The 21,102-nt window shown below is 51.0% G+C and overlaps 2 protein-coding genes across 2 annotated transcripts; one reads left to right on the forward strand and one right to left on the reverse strand.

Moving 5' to 3' along the window:
• Positions 1–2,061: 2,061 nt before the first annotated feature.
• CUNH17orf97 (chromosome unknown C17orf97 homolog) lies at positions 2,062–5,418 on the forward strand. Its single transcript, XM_032849383.1, has 2 exons — positions 2,062–2,446; positions 4,575–5,418. Exons 1-2 carry the CDS (start codon positions 2,062–2,064, stop codon positions 5,030–5,032), a joined length of 843 nt encoding a protein of 280 aa, XP_032705274.1. The 3' UTR covers positions 5,033–5,418.
• Positions 5,419–12,320: 6,902 nt separating this feature from the next.
• Positions 12,321–18,272, reverse strand: RFLNB (refilin B). The gene is made up of 3 exons (XM_032849365.1): positions 18,024–18,272; positions 15,174–15,283; positions 12,321–12,884 (listed from the first exon to the last, which is right to left on the reverse strand). Exons 1-3 carry the CDS (start codon positions 18,237–18,239, stop codon positions 12,554–12,556), a joined length of 657 nt encoding a protein of 218 aa, XP_032705256.1. The 5' UTR covers positions 18,240–18,272; the 3' UTR covers positions 12,321–12,553.
• Between the last annotated feature and the right edge of the window lie 2,830 nt (positions 18,273–21,102).

Genomic DNA, 21,102 nt, shown 5'->3' on the forward strand with positions numbered 1-21,102 from the left:
CTGCCTCTCTGCCTACTTGGGATCTCTGTCAAATAAACAAATAAAATCTTAAAAAAAAAAAAAGCTGACAATAACCAGAGGAACACCTGGGTGGCTCAGTCAGTTAAGTGTCTGCCTTCGGCTTAGGTCATGATCTTAGGGTCCTGGGATGGAGCCCCACATCGAGCTTCATACTCAGAGGGGAGTCTGCTTTTCCCTCTCCCTCTACCCCTCCTCACCCACCCCCCACTTAGGCTCTCTCTCTCAAATAAATAAATAAAATAAAATTTTAAAAAGCTTATAATAACCAGGACAGTGTGGTATCAGTGGAAAGAGAGACAAATACATTGATGCAACAGAACAGAACCCGGAAGTGGATTCATATCGTTAGTTGATTTTCCCAAAAAGTGCCAAGTCAAGTCAATGGGGAAAGGAATGTTTCTTCAATGAAAATTGCTGAATCAACTGGAAATCCATTTGGGAAAAAGGGAATCTTGACCCTTAGCTGACCCTTATTCAGAAAATTAATTTGAGGTGGATCATGAACCTAACTTTAAACTCTGGGACCCATAAGGCTTCTTGAAGAAAACAGAAGACTATCTTTGTGATTAGGAATAAGGGGAAGACTCTTCAGGCAGGCTACAAAAAAATGGCTTCCTCAGAATTTAAAATGTCTGTTTTTCAAGAGACACTATGAAGAAAATAACCAACAAGCTGCAGATCTGGAAAAATATCTTTGCAGCCGTAACACTGACAAAGGATTTATATGCAAGACACGTGAAGAGCTCTTACAAATTGACACTAAAAATAAGAACATTCCAGTTACAAAATGGGAAAAGGCTTCTAACAGACACCTCACAAAGTAAGATATACAGGAGGCCAACACACAGTTGAAAAAGTGCTCAACATCATTAGTCCTCAGGGAAATGGTCCATACAACCACAGGGAAATATGACTTCATATAAACTAGAATGTCTAAAATAAAAAACTGATGCTCCAGTTACTTAGTGCTGCGTATCTTGTCACCCCAAAACTTAGAAATGTCAGCCAATATAATCATTTTATTATCTCTTACAATTTCTTTGGGTCAGGAACTCAGGAAGGGCTTAGCTGGGAGAGACTGGCCTGGGAGGTAGTGGGGGGGTCGCTCCCGCTGTTGCACTCAGACTCTAGCTGGACATGGGAAATCAGGGACTGGACAGCTGGGGCATCTCTCTCTCTCTCTCTTCATGGTCTCTCTCCTTTTTATGGTCTTTCCATGTGGTCTAGTTTGGCTTCTTCACAGCATGGCAGCATCGGGGTACTCAGACTTCCTTCCTGGGGGCTCAGGTCTCCAGAGCTAACAAGGATGCTGTTGCATTACGTCTTATGACCTAGCTAAGAAGTGACAGCATCAGTTTCACCACATTCCATGGGTTACAAGTGAGTCGACCAAACCCACCTAGATTGAAGGAGACTGGAATTAGGCTCTGTCACTTGATGTGGAAGTGGCAAAATTCTCGAAGAGCACGGCGGGAAAGGCTTTATTACTGCAGCCGTTTTTGGAAAATACAATGTGGTGGATAAACCTGTCAAGAAAAGCAGACAGATCACACCAGGCCTTGTGAGGTATTGTGACGGGGACCCACTGGAAGGCTTTAGGCGAGAGACTGAAATTAGACAGCCAATTGTCTTTAAAAGTTCGTGGCAGCGGGTGTGCGGATAAAGAACTTGCGAGGAGGCTTTGGAAGCAGAGAGACCATTTAGGACGGGGGTCCAGAAGTTCAAGTGCCAGGCATGGCCGTGAGTCCCGGCCAGGATGAGTGTCGGGGAGGGAGGGCCACCAGGTTTCCCCTGGTCTAGCTGTTTTGCTCACTGAGAACCACGGAGAAGTAAGTTTGTTGGAAACGCGTTGGGCTTGAAAGGCCAGGGTAGACGCTCGACACTGGAACTCGGGACATAAAAATTTTGGGAGACGACCAACAGCATTTTCAAAGGCACAGAGGTGGACTTACGTGTCAGGGCAAGTTTTAGAAACTTTCCACTCACTCCTCCCCGACGCACCTCAGACTGCGCCAAGGTCTCGCGCCGGCTGAAGGGCGCATGCGCACACCTACGGTCCCGGAAGGCCCCCGGGCGGCGGCTCTCGGATTGCGCACGCGCGGTGTGTGGCGGTCGCCATGGAAACGCGTGGCGCTGACCCGGCGCTCTGCTCCTGCGGCCGCGGGCTCGGCGGCAGGGGTCTCCGGCCGTCCCTGGCGCAGGTGGCGGCGCGGAGGGCGGATGGAGTGCCGCGGTGCGGTGGGGGCGTCGGGGTACGGCGAAGAGGGCGAGGACGATGAGGACGACGAGGAGGAGCGAGAGGGTGGCACTGCGGGCTGTCTGGGGGCCAAACTACCCCCCATCGCAGGCAGCGCCTCAGAACTGAACAAACGGAAGGTGAAGAAGAAAAAGAAGAAGAAGACCAAGGGGTCCGGCAAGGGGGACGGTAAGAGGAGCAGCTAGCGCAGCAGCCTAGGCTCCAGTACCAGAGTTTCTTCGAGGTCACCTGTCCGCACTCCTCACAGAGACCGCCATCTACTTGGGGAACACTTCAGACCGGAGACAGAAACTCGCCAGTCCCAACAGAGGTCCTCCCGCTCCCCACACATACCACTTAATGCAACACAGTGATGCCCCAGCCCTGCCCCCAAAAAACATACATGTCCACAGGACCCCAAGTCCTGCATGGAGAATTCTCAACATTCATGGAGACCCTCTACCCACAGAGATCCCCAACATCCCCAGCGTTATTCCTGCAGAGCTTCCCAGCTCCACACAGGAACTCCGCTTTGCACGGACACCCTCTCCATTTCCTAATCCCTCAGCTAAAATTCAGAATCTTAAATAACCACACTTGCCCCAAAGAAATGTCAAGCCCTCCTACAGAGATACCCTCATCTTCACAAAAACTTATCCCAAGCCCAAGATACTAAGACACTGGTGACAAACAGTCACAGAAACACACAGGGTTTTGCTTTCTGCCCCATGTGTTAGGGGCACCTGCCCTCTTGATGTTATGTAGTAAGACTTACTGTAAAAGCATAGAAAGAATCCTTCCTGCACAGGCTGTCTCCTGCCCTCGACTACACGTGCACCATCACACCAGTCACTGCTACATAATCCCCAACACACTCAACAACACCCCCCATAGCATTATAACCACCAAATATAACTAAAGTACAGATACCTCAACCAGCACACACATTCCCAGACGACACATACATATGGCTACACACTCAGGTGCATAAACCCCACCTCCCACAAACACTTCATACACACACCAACACCTGCCACAAGCCCACAGAGTACCAATATTTCACCAAGTTCCTGTTGAGCAGCCTTTGGATTTCTTGACAAAGGCACTGAGCACCCAGTTTATGGAGAGAGAGTGCAATGATGACATAGAAGGCACCTGCCTGTGAGTGCTGTTTCCACTGGTGTGGTCCCTTTCTGGGCCTTTGACTGTCAGGGAGGTGGCTCTCACCTCTAGCATGGGTAGTCCTTGGTTCAAGTTTCTGGGCCCTGGCCTGTTGTGTGTAGAACTGGCACCGCTCGTAAGCTGGAGGCAGGGGGAGTGACAGTCTTCCCCACGTCATCCTTGTGGTTTGCGAAAGAGAGCAATAGGAAGGTTATAATGACTTGCTCCAGTGGAATCTTCATAGGCAAAAAAAAAGTTCTGGAGTTGAGGTCAGAAAGCCCCACGTGTACCTGCAAAACCAAATTAGGAAACTTATTGTCTTTTGGCCTAGTTTCTGACTCTGGAAATAATAGTGGCATGTAACTCTTATGGTCAGCAGGGGACACCAAATAGTTTTTGAGGAATAGGAAGAAAGAGAAATGCCCAGAGAGGATTGTTTTCTTATTTTCTTTTTTTTTTTTTTTTTGCAGTGGGGCGGGGGGATTTTGTGTACCCAAAAAGCAGAAGGATAGGCTGATAAAAGAACCACAGCTTACAGTATTTTATATAAGGGCTCTATAATTCAGAAATGGTATTAATGTTAAAAAAAAAAACCCTCAGTATAGGCCACACAGCAGAAATAGTTCCTGGCTGGGCATGATATTGCTTTCCACAATCAGATTTAGGAAGCTTTTCTGTTGTTCTCCATTCTTCCCATTGTAAACAAGTCCAGACTCCGGGTGGAGTCATAGACTCTTTAAACTGCTCGGTACCTGGGTGAGATAAAGAGCATGAATGGCATGGTGGAAAGAATAGGAACAGGGCACTGGGATCCAGGCCTGTGTTCAAATCCTGGCCCCTACCTCTCACTATGTAATATTGGTAAGGTAGACTTTTGGAGTTTCAGTTTCCTCACCTGGAAAATAAGGCTTATCACCTTTATCCAAAGGACCGGGCCTATAGTGTGTGCACAGTAAACCGTTCATCTTTCCCCCAAATTACTTGACCGAAAGCCTAGAGCCAGTGGGTATATAGGAGGCCCTTGGGCTTGGCTCTTTGAGCCCTAGGACAGGAGGGGTCTCCATGCCGCTACATCTCTGGGGATTTGGGCATCACACCTGAGCAGGCTGAGGGCAAGCCTGACCACACAGGCTAACACCCTTGATCTGCTCAGCAGATAAACAGCAGAGTCGAGGCCTGAAGAGTCAGCAGCTGTCCTCATCCTTTCACGACATCTTAAGTTCCAGCAAAGATCATGGCCCCAGGCAGGAACACAAACAGGACAAAGATGAAAACAAGCCCATCCTGCCTTACTCCACTGTAAATCTCCCCCATTTCGCTGAAATAGAAGAGAACCTCTCCAACCACATCAACGAAAGCCTGCGTTGGGACGGAGTTCTCGCTGACCCAGAGGCGGAAAAAGAAAGGATTCGCCTATATAAGCTGAACCGGAGGAAGCGGTACCGCATTTTGGCCCTCAAGGGCTTCCACTCTGACCTGGGTGGCGAGGAGAGCCCTGAGAACCTTCTGTACCTCTGCGATAAAGACAGCAGCTCGGATGGCAGGCCCTGCTTTGAAGGAAGCCTCGCTCCCAAGCTGCTGCCCTCTGACCTGGCTGCTGCTGCGCCACAGTGAAAATCCAGCCCGACGCTTTCCCGAACCACCAGCTTTTGTGTTACCAAAGAATAATAATAAAAGGAAATCAGGCTGTCTGAAGGAAGCAGATGTCTGGTGTGTCGATGAGGTCAGCTTCTCCGTCCACCAGGGTGCCTCTCGTGGCCTGGGGAAGGCACTGTTTCTGAACAGAAGTCATGTAATGGACAGAGCTCTTTCTGATTTTCTTTTTTCTTAGATAATCTGGCATCTCTTTGTTACTTAATTTCTCATCACCGACATCTGTAATCTTCTCTAAAAGAGAAAGTGTGTAGATTATATCGATTCTAAATCTAAAGCTAATTTAATGGGTGAAACTCCTCACACAGCATGCTTCTCTAGGCCCAAGGAAAATGCCCCAAATATCTCGGAGGGTTTTTGTTTTGTTTTGTTTTTTTAAATTACATACACTCCCTGCCCTTATGTGGTCTTCAAAATAACTGAGTTCCAGAACTCCATCCCTGGGAGATAATTATGAGAAGTCTCAAAAGGAATATTGATTCTCTTCTAAATATGGTCCTCCCAAGGGAGCGAATTGGCAGTTGCCAGAGGGGAAGGGGGTTGGGGGTGGGGGAAACGGGTGAGGGGGCTCAGTGATGGGTGGTAAGCAGACTTGTGGTGATCACATTGTAGCATCAGACACCTGAAGCTTATATAATTTTACATACCAATTTTACTTCATTAAAATATACATATATATTCCTCCTCTAATCCCCTAAAACAGCATTTTAAGCAAAGTTCTAGAGCATTAAAAAGGTCCTACTACACTACTTGTCCTAAGTTAATATTCTTCCTTTGCTCCAATATTTATTAAGTGGGGGCCAAGGTGTTGCATTAGTTTGGGTTCTCCAGAAGCACACCCTGAGACAAAGACTCAAATGGAAATAGATTATTTGGGATCTAAAGGAAAACTCAGTAGGGAAGGCACAGGGAGGGGAAGCCAGCCAATCCAGGGGCACGGTTAAGCCTGTTTCCATACTGGAGCTTAATCCCACCTGGAAACATTGTCAGGCTTCTCCCGCCTGAGCCTGAGGGAGCTGGGCCATTCTACTGCCCACAGGCCTTGGCTGAGGGATGGTCCTGGTTGGGGGGGTGGGTAGTGGTGTTAATTTCCTGGCATTTCCTAGAGGCCTTCCTCAGGCACAAAGATGCAGATCTGGAGGTCCAGGGTGGGGTAGTCTTTATGCAACATGGTGCAGGGCCCAAGAGGGACAGAGCGGCAGTTTAAGATCAGGTTCCTGTCTTCCAAGGAGTTACGACCTGCATTGTACTCAGGAGAAGTTGAAAGCCAATACAAAACATTACAGAATGCTTTTTTGAAAGTGAAGGGAAAGTGGTCATCTTGGTCCCTGCTAGCCCCAGCTGACACAGCAGCCCTCTTTTTACCTTTCCTTAAATGGCCACTTACAAAGTTGTTACCATACTGTGACAAAATATAGCAAAGAGACTTTTGGAAAAGCCGTGTCCTCTCCCTAGACTCTCTAGGTTAGCAGCCAGGTCCAGCAGGGACCATCAAGCAGACAGGAATGGCCCTACCTGGGATGCTGTCCAGATTGAGGGGCACCTATAGAATCAACTGAAGAGGAACAAGGGCTTTGGTGTGTCCCCATGGGGAGGAGACGGGACATGTGTTAATCCTCAGCCACAGGACCTTGCCTGATGCCTCAGGGCTTCAGGTAAAGACAGCAGAGGATGGAGCGGTTCAGTTGTCCTCTGGATCAACCGTAGTTGCTGGGGGTATGGTGCGTGGGACAGTGAGGCCACAGGATGCCTTGGTCGCTTTACAGGGGCGTCTTCCATGCGTGGTGAGAGTGGGGCTGGCCTGTGGTCACCTTTCTGCTATGAGATATCCCTGTGCGGTGGTTAAAATGATGAGCTTTGACATCAGAGCTGAATTTATGTCTTTCCCTCTATGTGTTAGCTGTGTGAACTTGGGGAGATTGTTTAACCTCTCTGAGCACTAACCTCCCACATCTGGAAACAGGGACACAGCTACTTACCTCCGTGCGGTGGGAATCAAATGCAGTACTTACATAATGCCTTTAGCAGAGCGCCTCGCCCCTGGGAAGCACTCAGTCCACTGGGAGAGTTTTGAGCGATGATATTTTAGGTTGGGGCGGCTGCACAGCCACTGAGGAGGCTGTCCTGCTGATGGTATAGTGCTCATCCCATCAGAGGGTGTTTCACAGTGGGATGTGGGCAGCCAATAGATACAACTCAAAGAAACCACAAAACAAATTACAGGGGTCTGGAGCAAGAGGGAATGCAAGAGAAATGAAGCCAGGGTCTCAAAGTCTGGTGGTCTGGGGGCCTTGGAGCCAAACATAAAAGTGCCGGCGTGTAACCTGGGACTACCAGCTAAGAAGCCTGCTTCAGAGACAAGCGGAACAAAGCTGAACTCAACACCTAGCCTTGGGCAGAACTGCCCCATCAGACCTGTCAATTTTTACACAAGAAATAAATGCCTGCTGCCGTGTGCCACTATGGTTTTGTGGTTGTTACGCAGCAAGAGCTGACTAATGGCAGGTGTTCCATGAAGGCCCACAATAAACATATTTGGGATCTGCAGCTTTTCATTTTGCCAAACTTATTTGATCAGAGAACCTTATTTTATTCCATACAAAGCATTTCGGGAAGTAGTGTTATGAACGAAACACTTCGTAGTATTTCTGCTCTAAAATAAAATTATTAGAATTCAATTTCGGGGAGCTCCTGGGTGGCTCAGTCAGTTAAGCGGCTGCCGTCAGCTTGGGTCATGATTCTGGGGTCCTGGGATCAAGTCCCGTATCGGGCTCCCTGCTCAGCGGGGAGCCTGCTTCTCCCTCTGCCTCTGCCTACTGCTCCCCCTACTTGTGTGCTCTTTCTGCCAAATAAATACATAAAGTCTTAAAAAAAAAAAAAAGAATTCAGTTTTGAGAAGTATTTCTTGCAATAAGATTTGTTACCTACTCAATAGAGTCATTCCCGTCTCATATTTCTGGGAAGTATATGAAAATGGCTTCCTAAGATTTATCATATTATTCATTACACCTGCTACTTTTTCCCTTGAGGTACCAGCTTAATCCGATATGCTTAGAAAGGTATTTTTGAGGCAAAATTGAAATATTATTAGTTTCAACATGTTTGCTTCTCTCTCTACACACACACACACACACACACACATACACACACACAATTATAGCTTTAATCTACACACTTTAAATATTTTTCCAACATAACCTTGGAACTGCTATTAGCTCATTCATTTTATGGGAAATTTACACTATATAACCTAAGTGGCAGTGTTAGCTCTTGTCACCTGAGCCAGCCAAATTAGACTTAATTCCTGTTAAAAAGAGACTGGCGTAAAAAAAAAAAAAAACCCACATGCACACATATAATTATATGCATTCTTGGGACATATTTAAGTTGTAACTCAAAGATTAACCGATAAGCCACCAAGCCTTGCAGTGAATTTGACACTTGAGTGAAATAAGATGCCTTCACTTTTGATAATTCTTATCAACTCTTATCAACGCTTTGCCCAAAGGGACTTTCCATCAGGGAAGACAATGGTCGGAGATTGAAGAGATTATAGGTATTAAATGAATTATGTTATCACTCCAGCTACCTCACTTCGAGATACTGGAAGTAAGAACTTCCCACGGCAGGTGGACCTCACTTCTGCCCCTGTACTTCATTCTTGACAAGAGTGTGTGAAGGACACTGATAGACAAGGAGCCCTACAGTGGGGTCCTGGTGCCCTGATTCCAGTGTTTCTAACTGTCCCTTTGTCCAGTGCCTACAGGTTTGTCCGGCCCAGAGCAATGTCCCACCGTCAAGTAAAGATGTGTTAGACTAACACATGTATTTCTTTTGCAAAATGGGAGAAAGGCAATTTTTTAAAAATATTTTATTTATTGGGCGCCTGGGTGGCTCAGTGGGTTAAGCCGCTGCCTTCGGCTCAGGTCATGGTCTCGGGGTCCTGGGATCGAGCCCCACATCAGGCTCTCTGCTCCGCAGGGAGCCTGCTTCCGCCTCACTCTCTGCCTGCTCCTCTGCCTACTTGTGACCTCTCTCTCTCTCTGTGTCAAATAAATAAATAAAATATTAAAAAAAAATTTTTATTTATTTATTTATTTGACAGAGAGAGATCACAAGTAAGCAGAGAGGCAGGCAGAGAGAGTGGAGAAGCAGGAGCCCCACTGAGCAGAGACCCCGATGAGGGGCTTGATCCCAGGACCCTGAGACCATGACCTGAGCTGAAGGCAGAGGCTTAACACTCTGAGCCACCCAGGCACCCCAAGAAAGGCAATTTGAAAGGGGAGGCAGGAAGGAAGGGACCGGCCCAGTCATAATTTCAGGGTAGGTAGGTTTTAGCCAAGAGTACACATTGAATCTGCGAACAAATGCCCTAAAACTATCTGTGCTGAGGGGTGCCTGTAAAATCTTTCTGTACCCCAGGGGAATGCTCCTCCAGACAGAAGTATCATGGTATTAAAATACAATCACATCTTGGGACGCCTGGGTGGCTCAGTTGGTTAAGCAGCTGCCTTCGGCTCAGGTCATGATCCCAGCGTCCTGGGATCGAGTCCCGCATCGGGCTCCTTGCTCTGCAGGGAGCCTGCTTCTCCCTCTGCCTCTGCCTGCCATTCTGTCTGCCTGTGCTCGCTCTCTCTCCCTCTCTCTCTGACAAATAAATAAAATCTTAAAAAAAAAAAAATAAATAAAATACAATCACATCTTAAAATTTCTCAAGATGAGGTGTTTTTCTCATGTTTCTTCACCAAAACATGATTTTACTGTAAAAAAGAGAAGCATCTCTAAGTTTTGTTTCTTTAAAGATAATTTATTGTTAAATGAAGAGGTCACAAAGCAAAATGGAATGGGACAGATGTCAAAGATAAATTTAAAAAATAGTTTTTGTCAAACACTGTTCTGGATTTCCTAAGGTTAGAAACAGGAAAAGAGTCAAATGAAAAGGTAATTATTCTTTTCAAAAGGTCTGACTTTGAAAAGGAAACAACTTTTCTCTGAAAATACAAATCATCCTTCTTACATGAAAGCTATAATTTAAGAGACTGAGAAAAAAGACTTTTTAATTCATAAGTAAACCGTATCTCTCAGATATGCTTAAGAATGGTTGGTTTTAAGGAATTTTAAAAATCATTGCTTCCACCTCATAAACTCACACACAAGTCCACCAAGATCAATGTCATTTGATTCACCCTGAAGTGTCCCATTACATCTTCTTACGCTTTCCTGTAACTTGCTGCAAAGCAGGTTTGAAGAGAAAGAAAGGATTAGAAAGAACTGCAGTTAGTTCCCTAGTGAATAACTTAAGATAAAACCTGCTTTTCAATTGCCTTACCCATTCACAATGACTCATTTCTACTTACTTTACTGATATATTTCAGATTCTCTCCACAGCTAGAATGCTTTGTCCAAACTTAACCCAACCCTCCAGAAACAAAACAAAATCTCATACGGACACCTTAAAACGTTGCCGTGTACAAAGGCCATGTTCTCCCATATGTCTCTCCTGCCACGCTGCCTACAATATCGTTCTGAGCTCATCCATGTGTCCCCACTGGGCCAGGACACAAAGCCTTGGGAACTCTCTTAACATAATTTAAAAAGTACATTTACCGCTTGTCTTAAATGCCAAGATTATGAAATCAGAGAGGAAAAAAATCCATTTTCATCAAGAAATGCCACGTAATTTACTCTTCCAAAGGAGGACAGCATCTGTCACTCTGCATAACGGAGGTCCTGGAGTCCCAGAGTGCCACCTTTACGGGTCACCGCTGAGCTTCGCTGTGGCAAACTGGAGACCATGAACCCACTCAAAGCCTCCACCGAGGGTTTTGTCCAACAGTTAGGGGCATGACAGACCACACTACATTAAAGCTGAAGAAGACACTGGGCAGTTTGGCTCTAGAGGCTTCGGATGACTTTGAGAACGATTATCATCACGCCTGCTCTCCTCAGAACATAAGTCCCTGCTGTGGCTCCACGGTCCCCAGACAGCTCTCGATTCTGTTTTCAGGACACACAGAAGCCATCAACAGAAACCCCAAAATACAGTGGGAATCCGGGTTTACAATACTCTACAACCCTCAAGCATATGGTCTAATTTGGATGTATTCAAAGGAAATATTCACGGATTGTTCTTTCCAATATTGGAAGAGGAAAGGCCACCTGCCACATTTTTCACTCAAACCCCTCAGGGCTTGGCAGGAGGAAGAGGCATGGGCTGGTGGGGAGGCAGGGGGGGCTGTGGGCTGAAGCCAGACACAGCCTGGCCCACAACAGCCTCTGGCCCAGCCACCCCTTCTGCTTCTGAGCCTGGCTCAGCTGAGCTCTCAAAGTGTCCTCCACATGCGCCAAACGCCATGATTGTCACTTACGTTACAGTAAGCACTTACAAGAAACGTGCACCATCCCAACGGCGCCCAAGTTTTGGGGTTTGGCTTGTGACATCAATCCCTATCCTGAAGTCACCTTTCCTGCACCTGGAAGGAACGATGGGGCAATTTTCTTGCTTTCTGGCTTAGACTTAAGGCACTGCAGAACTCCTCTGCGGTGTTGACCCCGTCGAAGTTGACCAGGGGTCCCTGGAAAGGATGCGCATCCTGATGAAGCAGGTCACTGGAAACATCTACATCTGCCTCTCCCAGACGCCAGCCAGTCCTGCGTGGGCCGAAACCTCGTGGAGTCCCCAAAAGTGGTTTCCCTCAGCAGTCCTTCAAAATGCTGTTTCTCTAGGCTATGTTTTGTCTTATGAAGAAAATAGGAAAGTATTTGGAAACCCAAAATACATATCAGGAGAGTTACACAAGCCTGGGGAGACAGATGCCAAGTGTTCAAGGCACTTTGCCCAAGCTCGGACCCTACCGGTGGAAGGACCCAGAACTGAGGCCACGGCTCTCACATGGGCCCCTGGTAGATGTGAGCCTCCTGAAGAGTGGGGAGAACAGGGTGAACATTTCCTCTTTCTTAAAAAGGCATCTTATATTGTGGCTTGGGGTTTTTTTGATATGAAGAGGATGTAGAGAATGCCTAGAGTTTGGGTGAACAGGAATACAAATGGAAAAGGAAATAAATGACGGAGTGAAACTGAGCTCTCCACAGGTTGGACCCAGTTGGCGGTCACAGCTCAGGGAACCAGCACTGCTGCGGGGGAAGACGACTCGGGGCTGGAAGGTCTTACAGCTCACTTTTTCCAGCCCAGAGACTTTATCCACGCTCTTCCTCAGGCTAACCGGCCGAGAGGAGAAGAGCCCTCTTCCAACAAATTGAGACTTTGGGGAAGCCATGCAGCAGCAAATGAGAAATACATGCCTTTGGAGACCAATCTGAACACTTTTAAAAACCCAATTCTCTCCATGACTATAAGAGGCTGTGACATTGTTTTCTTCCCCAGGCCGGACTTTGAGGGACAACGACGAGGCCAGACTCCTCTGGAGCACGTGGGCCCCTCGAGGGCAGCGGAAGAGCCGGTCCAAGCCCACCCCACCCCCGTCAGCACTCATCGGAGAGGCCGTCGCTGCCCAGGACCTCTGAGGCTTCGAGCTCCACGCTGGACAGGAACCTCCTCAGCGTCTTGCGGCAGTTGTAATCCAGCGTCGTGGTGTAGATGGTCTTGGGGTACTTGGGGTAGACGATGGTGGTGCTGAGGAAGCGGGCAGCCTTGTGGCGGGGCTCGAAGCGCACTTCCGCCTTGTAGCTGCGCCAGGTGGAGTCGGGGAGGCAGGTGACGGTCTGGCTACAGGAGGCCACTGCCAGGCCCAGGGGCAGGTGGATGTCGTCGATGAAGTGCCGCTCGGAGTCATACTTGACGGACGACGTGTACCTGGGCGGGAGAGAGAAGGCAGCTCGAAGCCGTTCCCCTGAGCTTGGGGCACGATGGCCCCCACTGTGACCTTGATCCTCTGGTGGGGTGCGAACCCCGAGACCAGGCTGCTCTCGTCAGAAGCAGCCCAGAGCTGAGGAAGAGCTTACTGGGCGGTACTGTTCAAAGCACTTTCTTTCCAGGATCTAATCTAACGGAACCAAGCACCCGGGAGAAGAAATGGCCGCACAGAGGTCAAGGTCACAGTGGGAGTGAGTGGTGGGGCTGGGATTTACGGGCAGGTGTGCAAGATCCCCACGTTCACCCCGCACGCACTGTTTCTCCTGGCAGGCGGCAGCCCCTGGAGGCAGCGCCCCTGTGTGTAAACTGGAAGAGCCGCTCCAGCTGCTTCTCCACGTCTTGTTTCCTCTTTCTGAGAAATGTGCCCAGAAGTAACTGAGCAAAGTGTTCACATGTGGCAAGTGGTGTATGTCAGTGGCAGAACAAGGCGGGTTCTACCCCCTCATAAGGGGTCCATGCTTTGTTTTCTCTGTTCCCTGAAGTCACCATCAGCTTGCTTTTTTTTAAATGAAGCTCTCTGTCCAACGTGGGACTGGAACTCATCTGACCCTGAGATCAAGAGTTGCGCGCTCTACCTACTGAGCCAGCCAGACGTACCCCCCCTCCCCACATTGGCTCTTTAATGACAGAATGAAGGAACCCAGGAATTCTTTTTTTTTTTTTAAAGATTTTATTTATTTATTTGACAGAGAGAGATCACAAGTAGGCAGAGAGGCACCTAGAGAGAGAGTAAGGGAAGCAGGCTCCCTGCTGTGCAGAGAGCCCGATGCGGGGCTCGATCCTAGGACCCTGAGAGCATGACCTGAGCCGAAGGCAGCGGCTTAACCCACTGAGCCACCCAGGCGCCCCGGAACCCAGGAATTCTTAAAAGTTCAGTAATACCGAGTACTAGAACTTGGTCCCCCTTGGTCTTTGATGGGGAGACCCCTCAAACCAGAGACTCGGAGATCTGACCTTATCAATTAGAGCCAATTACCATCTTGATTTCCATAAAATAAATCAACTTCCATGTTCCTCAGCAACTACTTTACCTTTTTTTTTTTTAAATTCTTTCTTTGGTAATTTGGGAGCTAATTATTATTATTTTTTAATGTAAGCAAAGCATTAGTTCATTTTATTGAGTAATTATTACAGCTTCATAGAGCATCACACAGACCATACCCATGGGTCCAGGAGTAAGAATCAGCATTCTTTCCAGTGGGTCGGTTGGATGATGGAAACATTTATTCATTCCCCTTAAGCAAGTGGGTAAGAGGCTGGCGGAAGCTAAGGTCGGGAAGTCATGTCCTCATTTTGTTCAAAATAAAAGCTCCACAGGAATAAAGGACTGAACTGCTCACCTCCAAACTGGTGAGCTGCCTTTGTTCCCCATCGAAGGGCCTTTTGTGTTAGGGAACTGAAACTCCAGCAAAAAACAAAACAAACAAAAAAAAAACAAACCCCACAAGCTACCAAAAGTAAAATTCCTTTCCCTGAAGAGACAGATCTTTAACAGAGACTCTCAGTGGATCTTTGCCCCCAGGTAATCCCGGATGAAATCAATTCCCAAAGGAAGACTCGCCCTGGCCCAGTGAAACTGTAACAGGAGACAAGGGTAGAGCACCTTGAAGCAGGGGCGGGGCAACCGGGCACACAGCTTCCTGAAAGAGGAATTATTTTATTATAAAGCTCTACGCATCTGGTGGTCATGATATGCAAAGGCAAAAAGGGCAAAAAGCAAGTCGCAGGACTTTACATATAACATGGTCTTGTTTTTATTTCAAAGGGTGTATCTATATATTAATATATCTACATATAGATATAAAATATCTATATATAACATATATTTATATATAGATATTTTAAATTTTTAGAAGATTTTAAGATTTTATTATTTATTTGAGAGAAAGAGCACAAGCAGGGGCAGCAGCAGAGAAGGAAAAGCAGGCTCCTGACAGAGCAAGGAGTCCCGATACGGGGCCCCATCTCGGGCCCTGAGATCATGACCCAAGCCCAAGACAGCAGCTCAATGACTGAGCCACCCAGGTGCTGCAGGGCGTTTCTATGTATTTAATTGGTTAGAACACATAAAGAAATCCAACACAGTACCCAACAAACTATGAGTAGTCTTTGGCACTTTTTTGTGATTAACTTTTTAAAAACAAACAAACAAACAAACAGGCATTCATTTCTGGAATAAACAAGGAAAAAATGAAAAACTCCAATCCAATCTGGGCCCACTGTATTTACCTTACTTCCATCGGTGGTAAGGGGTCAAACTCTACTCCTTCGCCAAAGGACAGAGGGCACAGCCTTGGTGAGCAGGCAAAGGTCAGAGGGCTGGGCAGAGACGCTGGGTTCTGCAAGAATGGAGAAGGCAGTTAGACCACAGGCCAGGCCCCCCATGGAGGTCCTAGCTCTGAGCTTCCAGCTGATGGGCTCGACTGTGATTTCTGTCTCCGTCCTGGGAATGAACCTGGAGTAAGGCCGCCCCACAGCATGGGAAGAGCTTTGGCTGGAGAACCAGGAGGCCTGGGTCGCATCACGTGCCTCATTACCTTATCTGTACACCAAGGGGATGCCTCCTTTCTTCACTGGGATTTTGTGAGAGGTTAAGGAGCTCAGCATCATGACCCTGGGATGAGACCTTTGGGCGGTTGCCCCATCCCGCATCAAGGCAGTGAGAAAAAAAAACCTTGACAAACTGGGGTTTCACTAACCAGAGCCCTCAATGATGTATCCCCCAACGCTGCCATGGTCTCAGCAACACTCCAGAAAAGGCCAGAATGAAAAAATTCTACCAGAAATTTTTTCACACTGAAGATTCTGTGGGACTTGACCTGTGCCTTCCCAGCCTCTGGGACGGCTCGATGAACACCCAACCAAGACAGAGGGAGCCACAAACTCACTGGTAAGATGTACACCAAAAAAGTTCTCTACACCACCTTCCACTGCTCGGCAAACTCGAAGAACCAGAGCACAGCATCCCTAGAGGTTATCTGGCTCCCAGCCTGGACGAGGCCCTGAACTTTCTGGTTCATCAGGTAGCCTGAATAAGGGAGGGTTCTGTCCTAGACACAGGTGCTAGTTTTCCCCGAGTTGACTGGAATTGGGCCTCTGTGGTAAGTGTTCAACAGGGAGCAGCGCCTTGGGTTCCTGGGGTTACTGGCAATCTGTCACTTTCTTTGCCTAATTTGAGAGAAGGATCCACACTTGGGCCAGGATGTGGAGGTGGCAGCCCCGCCCCCCGACGTCTTCCAGGGTAGAGAAGGAAGCAGACAGTTTTAGAAGGGAGGCTCTAAGACTTATCGTGTTACCAGGCCAGTGTCAAGTGAGGGTGCAGGGTTGAAATACGAAGTCAAAGGGGACCAGGGTTGGTGAGGGAGGGGCGAAGTGTCCTCTGGGTCCAGCTCCTGAACTTGGGTGGAGGGCTGAAGAAGCCCTGGCTGGAGGAGGGGCTGTGGCTGGGAACCGTGGTCAGTAGACGGGGGCAGGGGAAGTTGTGGGCACTGACTGCCACAGAGCTTTCGGAAATAGCCCCCGAGCAGGGACAGTGGGCCCTGCTCTGCCCCCAGCTCCCTGGCTACCGGACCCTCAACCTAGGGAGTGCCTCAGGGCAGCCCTGGGGGCTGCGGGATGACAGCAGGAGAGGAGGTGCACAACTCTCCCACACACACACTGCAGCCAGGAAGTCACACAAGCCCTCAGTTCTCCTGCCCCTGCCTTATGGGCTCTCTCCTCCCTGCCAACCCAACAGACACGCCACACCTCGGTGCAGGTGCAGGCTGGAAATGGGACAGGCATCAGGAATGACAACAGACACATGAACAAGGTGCCACCAGGGAATGGGGACCAAGCCATTGATTTTGGCATGACTTTGGGAAGCGTCAACGAAGACTTCCCAGAGGAGGTGACAAATTGAGCTTGAAGGGCCAGCAGGGGTCTGACAGGTCAAAAAGACAGCTGTAGGAGAGGATGGGCTCAGAAGGAAAAGGCATTCGAGGTAGAGGGACAGCATCAGAGACACCAATGTATGTATCTGCCTGTGGTCAGGGGGATGAGGCTAGAAGGGCCAGACAACAAGGGTTCTGAAGGCCAAGTTGAAGCAAGTGCTGCGCTCCAAAAGGAATGCACCCCGATGTCCCAGAGACAGGGTCACTGGGTCAAGAACTCCAAGCCCATCGACGTGCATAGGTCTTTAAGGAACAGCAGCTGCCACTGACTACTTCACCCCAGCGGAGAGGGCCATACAAAGTCATCTCCAAGGGGCAGGAAGGGGGGCTGAAAGCCCCACTTTGAGCCTTGGCTGTAGACAGGATGTGGCTTCCCCTGAGCTCTAGGTAAAGGCAATAAACACCACCAACACCTGAGCGATTCCTAAGGCAAAAAAGACTACGTGTTTTTTCTTTAAATAAAAACCTTGAAATAAAATAAAAGGATTCCTTTTTGAAAGGTTCCACCCATCTAAAGGCCTCCCACCCTTCAAGTGCCAGATGGGGATTCGGTGACAGGAGAAGGGGCTGGCACCAGGAGGCGGGAGGCTCACGGGGTAACTTTTCTCCAAGGTCCCCTCCCACATCATGAACACAGTCCCCAAAGGCCGGTCCCTCTTGCTCTCTGAATCAGGGAGCTGAAGCACACACACCCTTCTCCCCAAGACCAGCCAGGAGGGGGCCGGTCCTTGGGAGGCGCCACCGGTGGGGGGCTAAGCCCGGGGATCCCAGGCCCGCAGGACAGAGAAGGCTGGGGTTCCTTCTCGGTGTCCCCGGCCCCTCTCCAGCCCGGCCCCGGGCAGGAACATGGCCGAGCCGCAGGCTGGCGGCCCCGGGGGCCGCCACCCCAAAGACAGAAGGCGGGGGCTCGCCTCTCCCAGGACTCCCGCGCCTCCCAGGCGATGACAATTTTCCAGCCACCGTCTCCAGCTGGCCAGGCTCTCGCCGCGCTCCCGCCCCGGGCTCCCCGCGATGGCCACGCCGTCCCGACGGGCGGGTGGCGGCGCCGACGGCGTTCCCGGAGCAGGCCGGCAAGGCTGGCGGTGGTCCCCAGGGAACAGGCTGCGGGTGGGATGGGGAGGGAAGGGGCCCGAGCGGGGGCACTCACCGGGGCCGCGGGGGTCGCCGCCGCGTCGGGCTCCACCGTCCCGGGGACCGGCGCGCGCTCCCCGCCGCTGCCGCCGCCCCCGGCCGCCGCGAGCCCCCAGTGACTGGGACTGGGGCTGGGGGGCAGCCCCGAGTCTGGACTGTCCAGGACGCCGTCGCCCTTCTTCTTGGTGTCCACGAGCTCGGGCACATCCTGCAGGCTCAGCCGGCCCACCATGGCTGCTAGCGCGCCGGGGCCGGGGGCCGGGGGCCGGGGGCCGGGGACCAGCGAGGGGCGCGAGGGGAGCACACGCGGGCCGGGGCCGCTGCCCGCCCGGCCGCCCTCCCTGCCGGCTGCCCGCGCGCTGTCCGGGTCCCGAGGGCCGCCGCGCTCCCGGCCCCGCCCTCCGCCCCGCCCCGACCGCCTCTCCCGGCGCGCGGGGACCGACCCGCACCGGCCGAGCCGCGAGGCCCGGCGCCAGGGGCCGCTGCGCTCCCGCCGTGCGCCGCCCGAGTTCCACTCGGCGCTGACGCCCAGTCCGCCTCGCGCGGCGGATTCGGGAGCACTGGGGACGCCGGGCGGGCTCCGCCGCGGGAGGGACAGGCACCCCAGCGCCGTCGCCACCCCGCGCCCCGCTACAGGTGGACGCGGGGCGCTGCTCGCACCAGGCTCCTCTTGGCGCCCTGGCCCCTGGCCCTGGTAGGCAGAGCCCGGCGGGCGCTAGTGGGGAGCCCTGGCGGTCTGGAAAGCCAGAGTGGAGTCCGGGCCTGCGGAGGCCTGGGGAGCCGGCCGAACCCAGCGAGCAAACAACTGGAAATTATTAATAGTTAATGCGCCTCGTATGGCTCCAAACGCCTCTTGGCTCAGCCTTGCGGGCTGTGTCTCCGGCTCTCACTTCTGCCCGGGAGGAGAAGACCTACTCCGAGTATCCTCAGGGGACTCCAGGAGGGGGACCCGCATCCTTCCCTGGTCTGGCGGCTCAGCTGAACATGCTGTGACCACACCAGAGGGGAAAATTCTGCAGTGGGCGCAGACTGGGACCTCGAATGACACGAGCTCAGTAGACTGCCCAAGGGGCTCTAATAGGTGGGGGCCCTAGTTTTCATTCATAGGAGTTCCTTTCTAAAAACCAGATTGGGGGATTCCTCCTTTCTTTAGTTTGACAGAGAGACTCCATCTCAGTGGGAACTCGGTTCAGTAGCGCCAGCTGTAGAACTGGGCTATCCTCAAATCTAGGACTTTTGCTCCCAGAGGCCTTCATGATTTTCAGTAAATGCTGGAAGCTCCCACCCCCACCAGCCACCCTCCTTTGGGAGTTTCTGATGGGTGTTTAGCTCAGGGTTTGGAGCTGGAGCCACACCCAGACCCAGTTGGCACATGCCAGCCCTGAGAGGCGCTGTGTCCTGTGCACCCCCCATCCCCCCCTCCCCCCCCCCCCCCCCCCCCCCCCCCGCCCCCTCCCTCCCCGGCCCTACACCCGCGGGGGGCGACCCCCCCCCCCCCCCCGCCCCCCCCCCCCCCCCCGGGGGGGGCGGGGTCTTTCCCCCCCCCCCCCCCCCCCCCCCCCCCCCCCCGGGTCTACGTCCTGGCAAAAACAGGTCCCGGGGTTGGGACCTGTTAAAGCCAGAATTCAGAGTGGGTCAATGTTAGAGTTTCTCCTGGCAAAGTTCAGCCCTCCTACCTTCCTCACTCATCATTTTGAAGTAACAGAAAAGGGAATTGACTTGGTCCAAATCACATAGCAGGTAGGAGGCTGCTTGCCTTGGATCATTCCCTTCCCTGGAAAATAAAACCTGGCACATGCTTGTGTACTGGGAGGTCGCTCATTCATTTAGGGCCTGTGAGAATGGATTACAAAGTCAACAGGGCACAGTCTTGGACCAGTGGTTAGTGCAAGGATGAACTGTTAGCAGTGGGCCCTAGAAGCTGGGCCAAGTACGCGGCTGTTCCCTCCTGCCCATGCTAATCCCACCATCTGCACCTCCCAGGCTGCCTTCAACATAGGAGACCACGGGAGGAATGGGTGTGCTTCTTGGCGTTGTGGAAAGCATGGTCTGTTGATTGTGGGAGGACCTGGCGCCCTAGAAGGAATTTGCCCCCCAGCATTCCCAGCTACATCCTAAGAACCCTTCAAGTAGAGGTTAGGCAGGGCTTTCTGAACCCAGAGGACGGTCCTCAGGCATCACCCAGGACAAATGCCAATGAGTTCCTGAAGCATAAGCCAATGGTCCACTGTGGCCTCCTTCCCCACAGAGGAACCCAGCATTGATTCACACACAGAAAAAAACTGTGGAGGGGCTTGAAGACGAATCCAGCCCCAGGTCTGGACACTGATGAAGAAGCAGAGTTGGAGACCCATCCAGATTCCCCGGAAACAGGTGTTCCCTCTGCATAAGCCGCACCAAACTCGGGTCTTCCACTGGTTCCCAGCCAATCCAAAGACAATGAGGAGGGATCCCAGGTTTGTACCCCCCTGTCAGACAGTCTATGAAGAGCTCAAAGGAAGTCCGAGCAGATTGGAAGCCACATGGTGACCGAGGGGAAGGCGGGGAACGTCCTGCCCACTCTGGTGTCTCCACCAACTCACTGTTCCTGGTGGAGACGAGCAGAGATGCTCTCACCATCCAGCTTCGACCTGCCCATGTGTCCTGAGTGTGAGATCCGGGGGACATCCTCTGTCGCTATGAGGGAGCCACGCCCCTCAGCCTGGAAGGCAGCTATATCTGCTCGGCCCAAGCAATGAGCTCATAATGTGAGTTCGTATGGTCGTCCTTTGGAAGAGCTCCATGACCTGTGCTCATCGTTGTCCTCGTCTTATTCCTGATTGCTTTCCCAAGGATGCTTCTTCAAAAATCTCTAACCAGCGCTGGAGAAGGACAATGGGTCCCATCTTTACCCACCCCTGGTCAGCCTCTGAAGACAGGCCTTCTTTTGAGGGATTGCTGGGGCACACCTAGAAATTGGGGGTGGGGGGACTCCATGACACCAGACAAGACCGCAGAGCCTGTTGAAGAGTGGCCTCTTCTCCATGCTGGCGTTCCAGAGCTGGACAGGGCCATGGTCCCCCTGCCTGGGTCACAGAGACCGATGTCCTCACAGG

This window comes from Lontra canadensis, unplaced genomic scaffold, assembly GCF_010015895.1.
Source record: "Lontra canadensis isolate GAN:19392208 unplaced genomic scaffold, GSC_riverotter_1.0 scaffold225, whole genome shotgun sequence".
Classification (NCBI taxonomy): Eukaryota; Metazoa; Chordata; class Mammalia; order Carnivora; family Mustelidae; genus Lontra; species Lontra canadensis.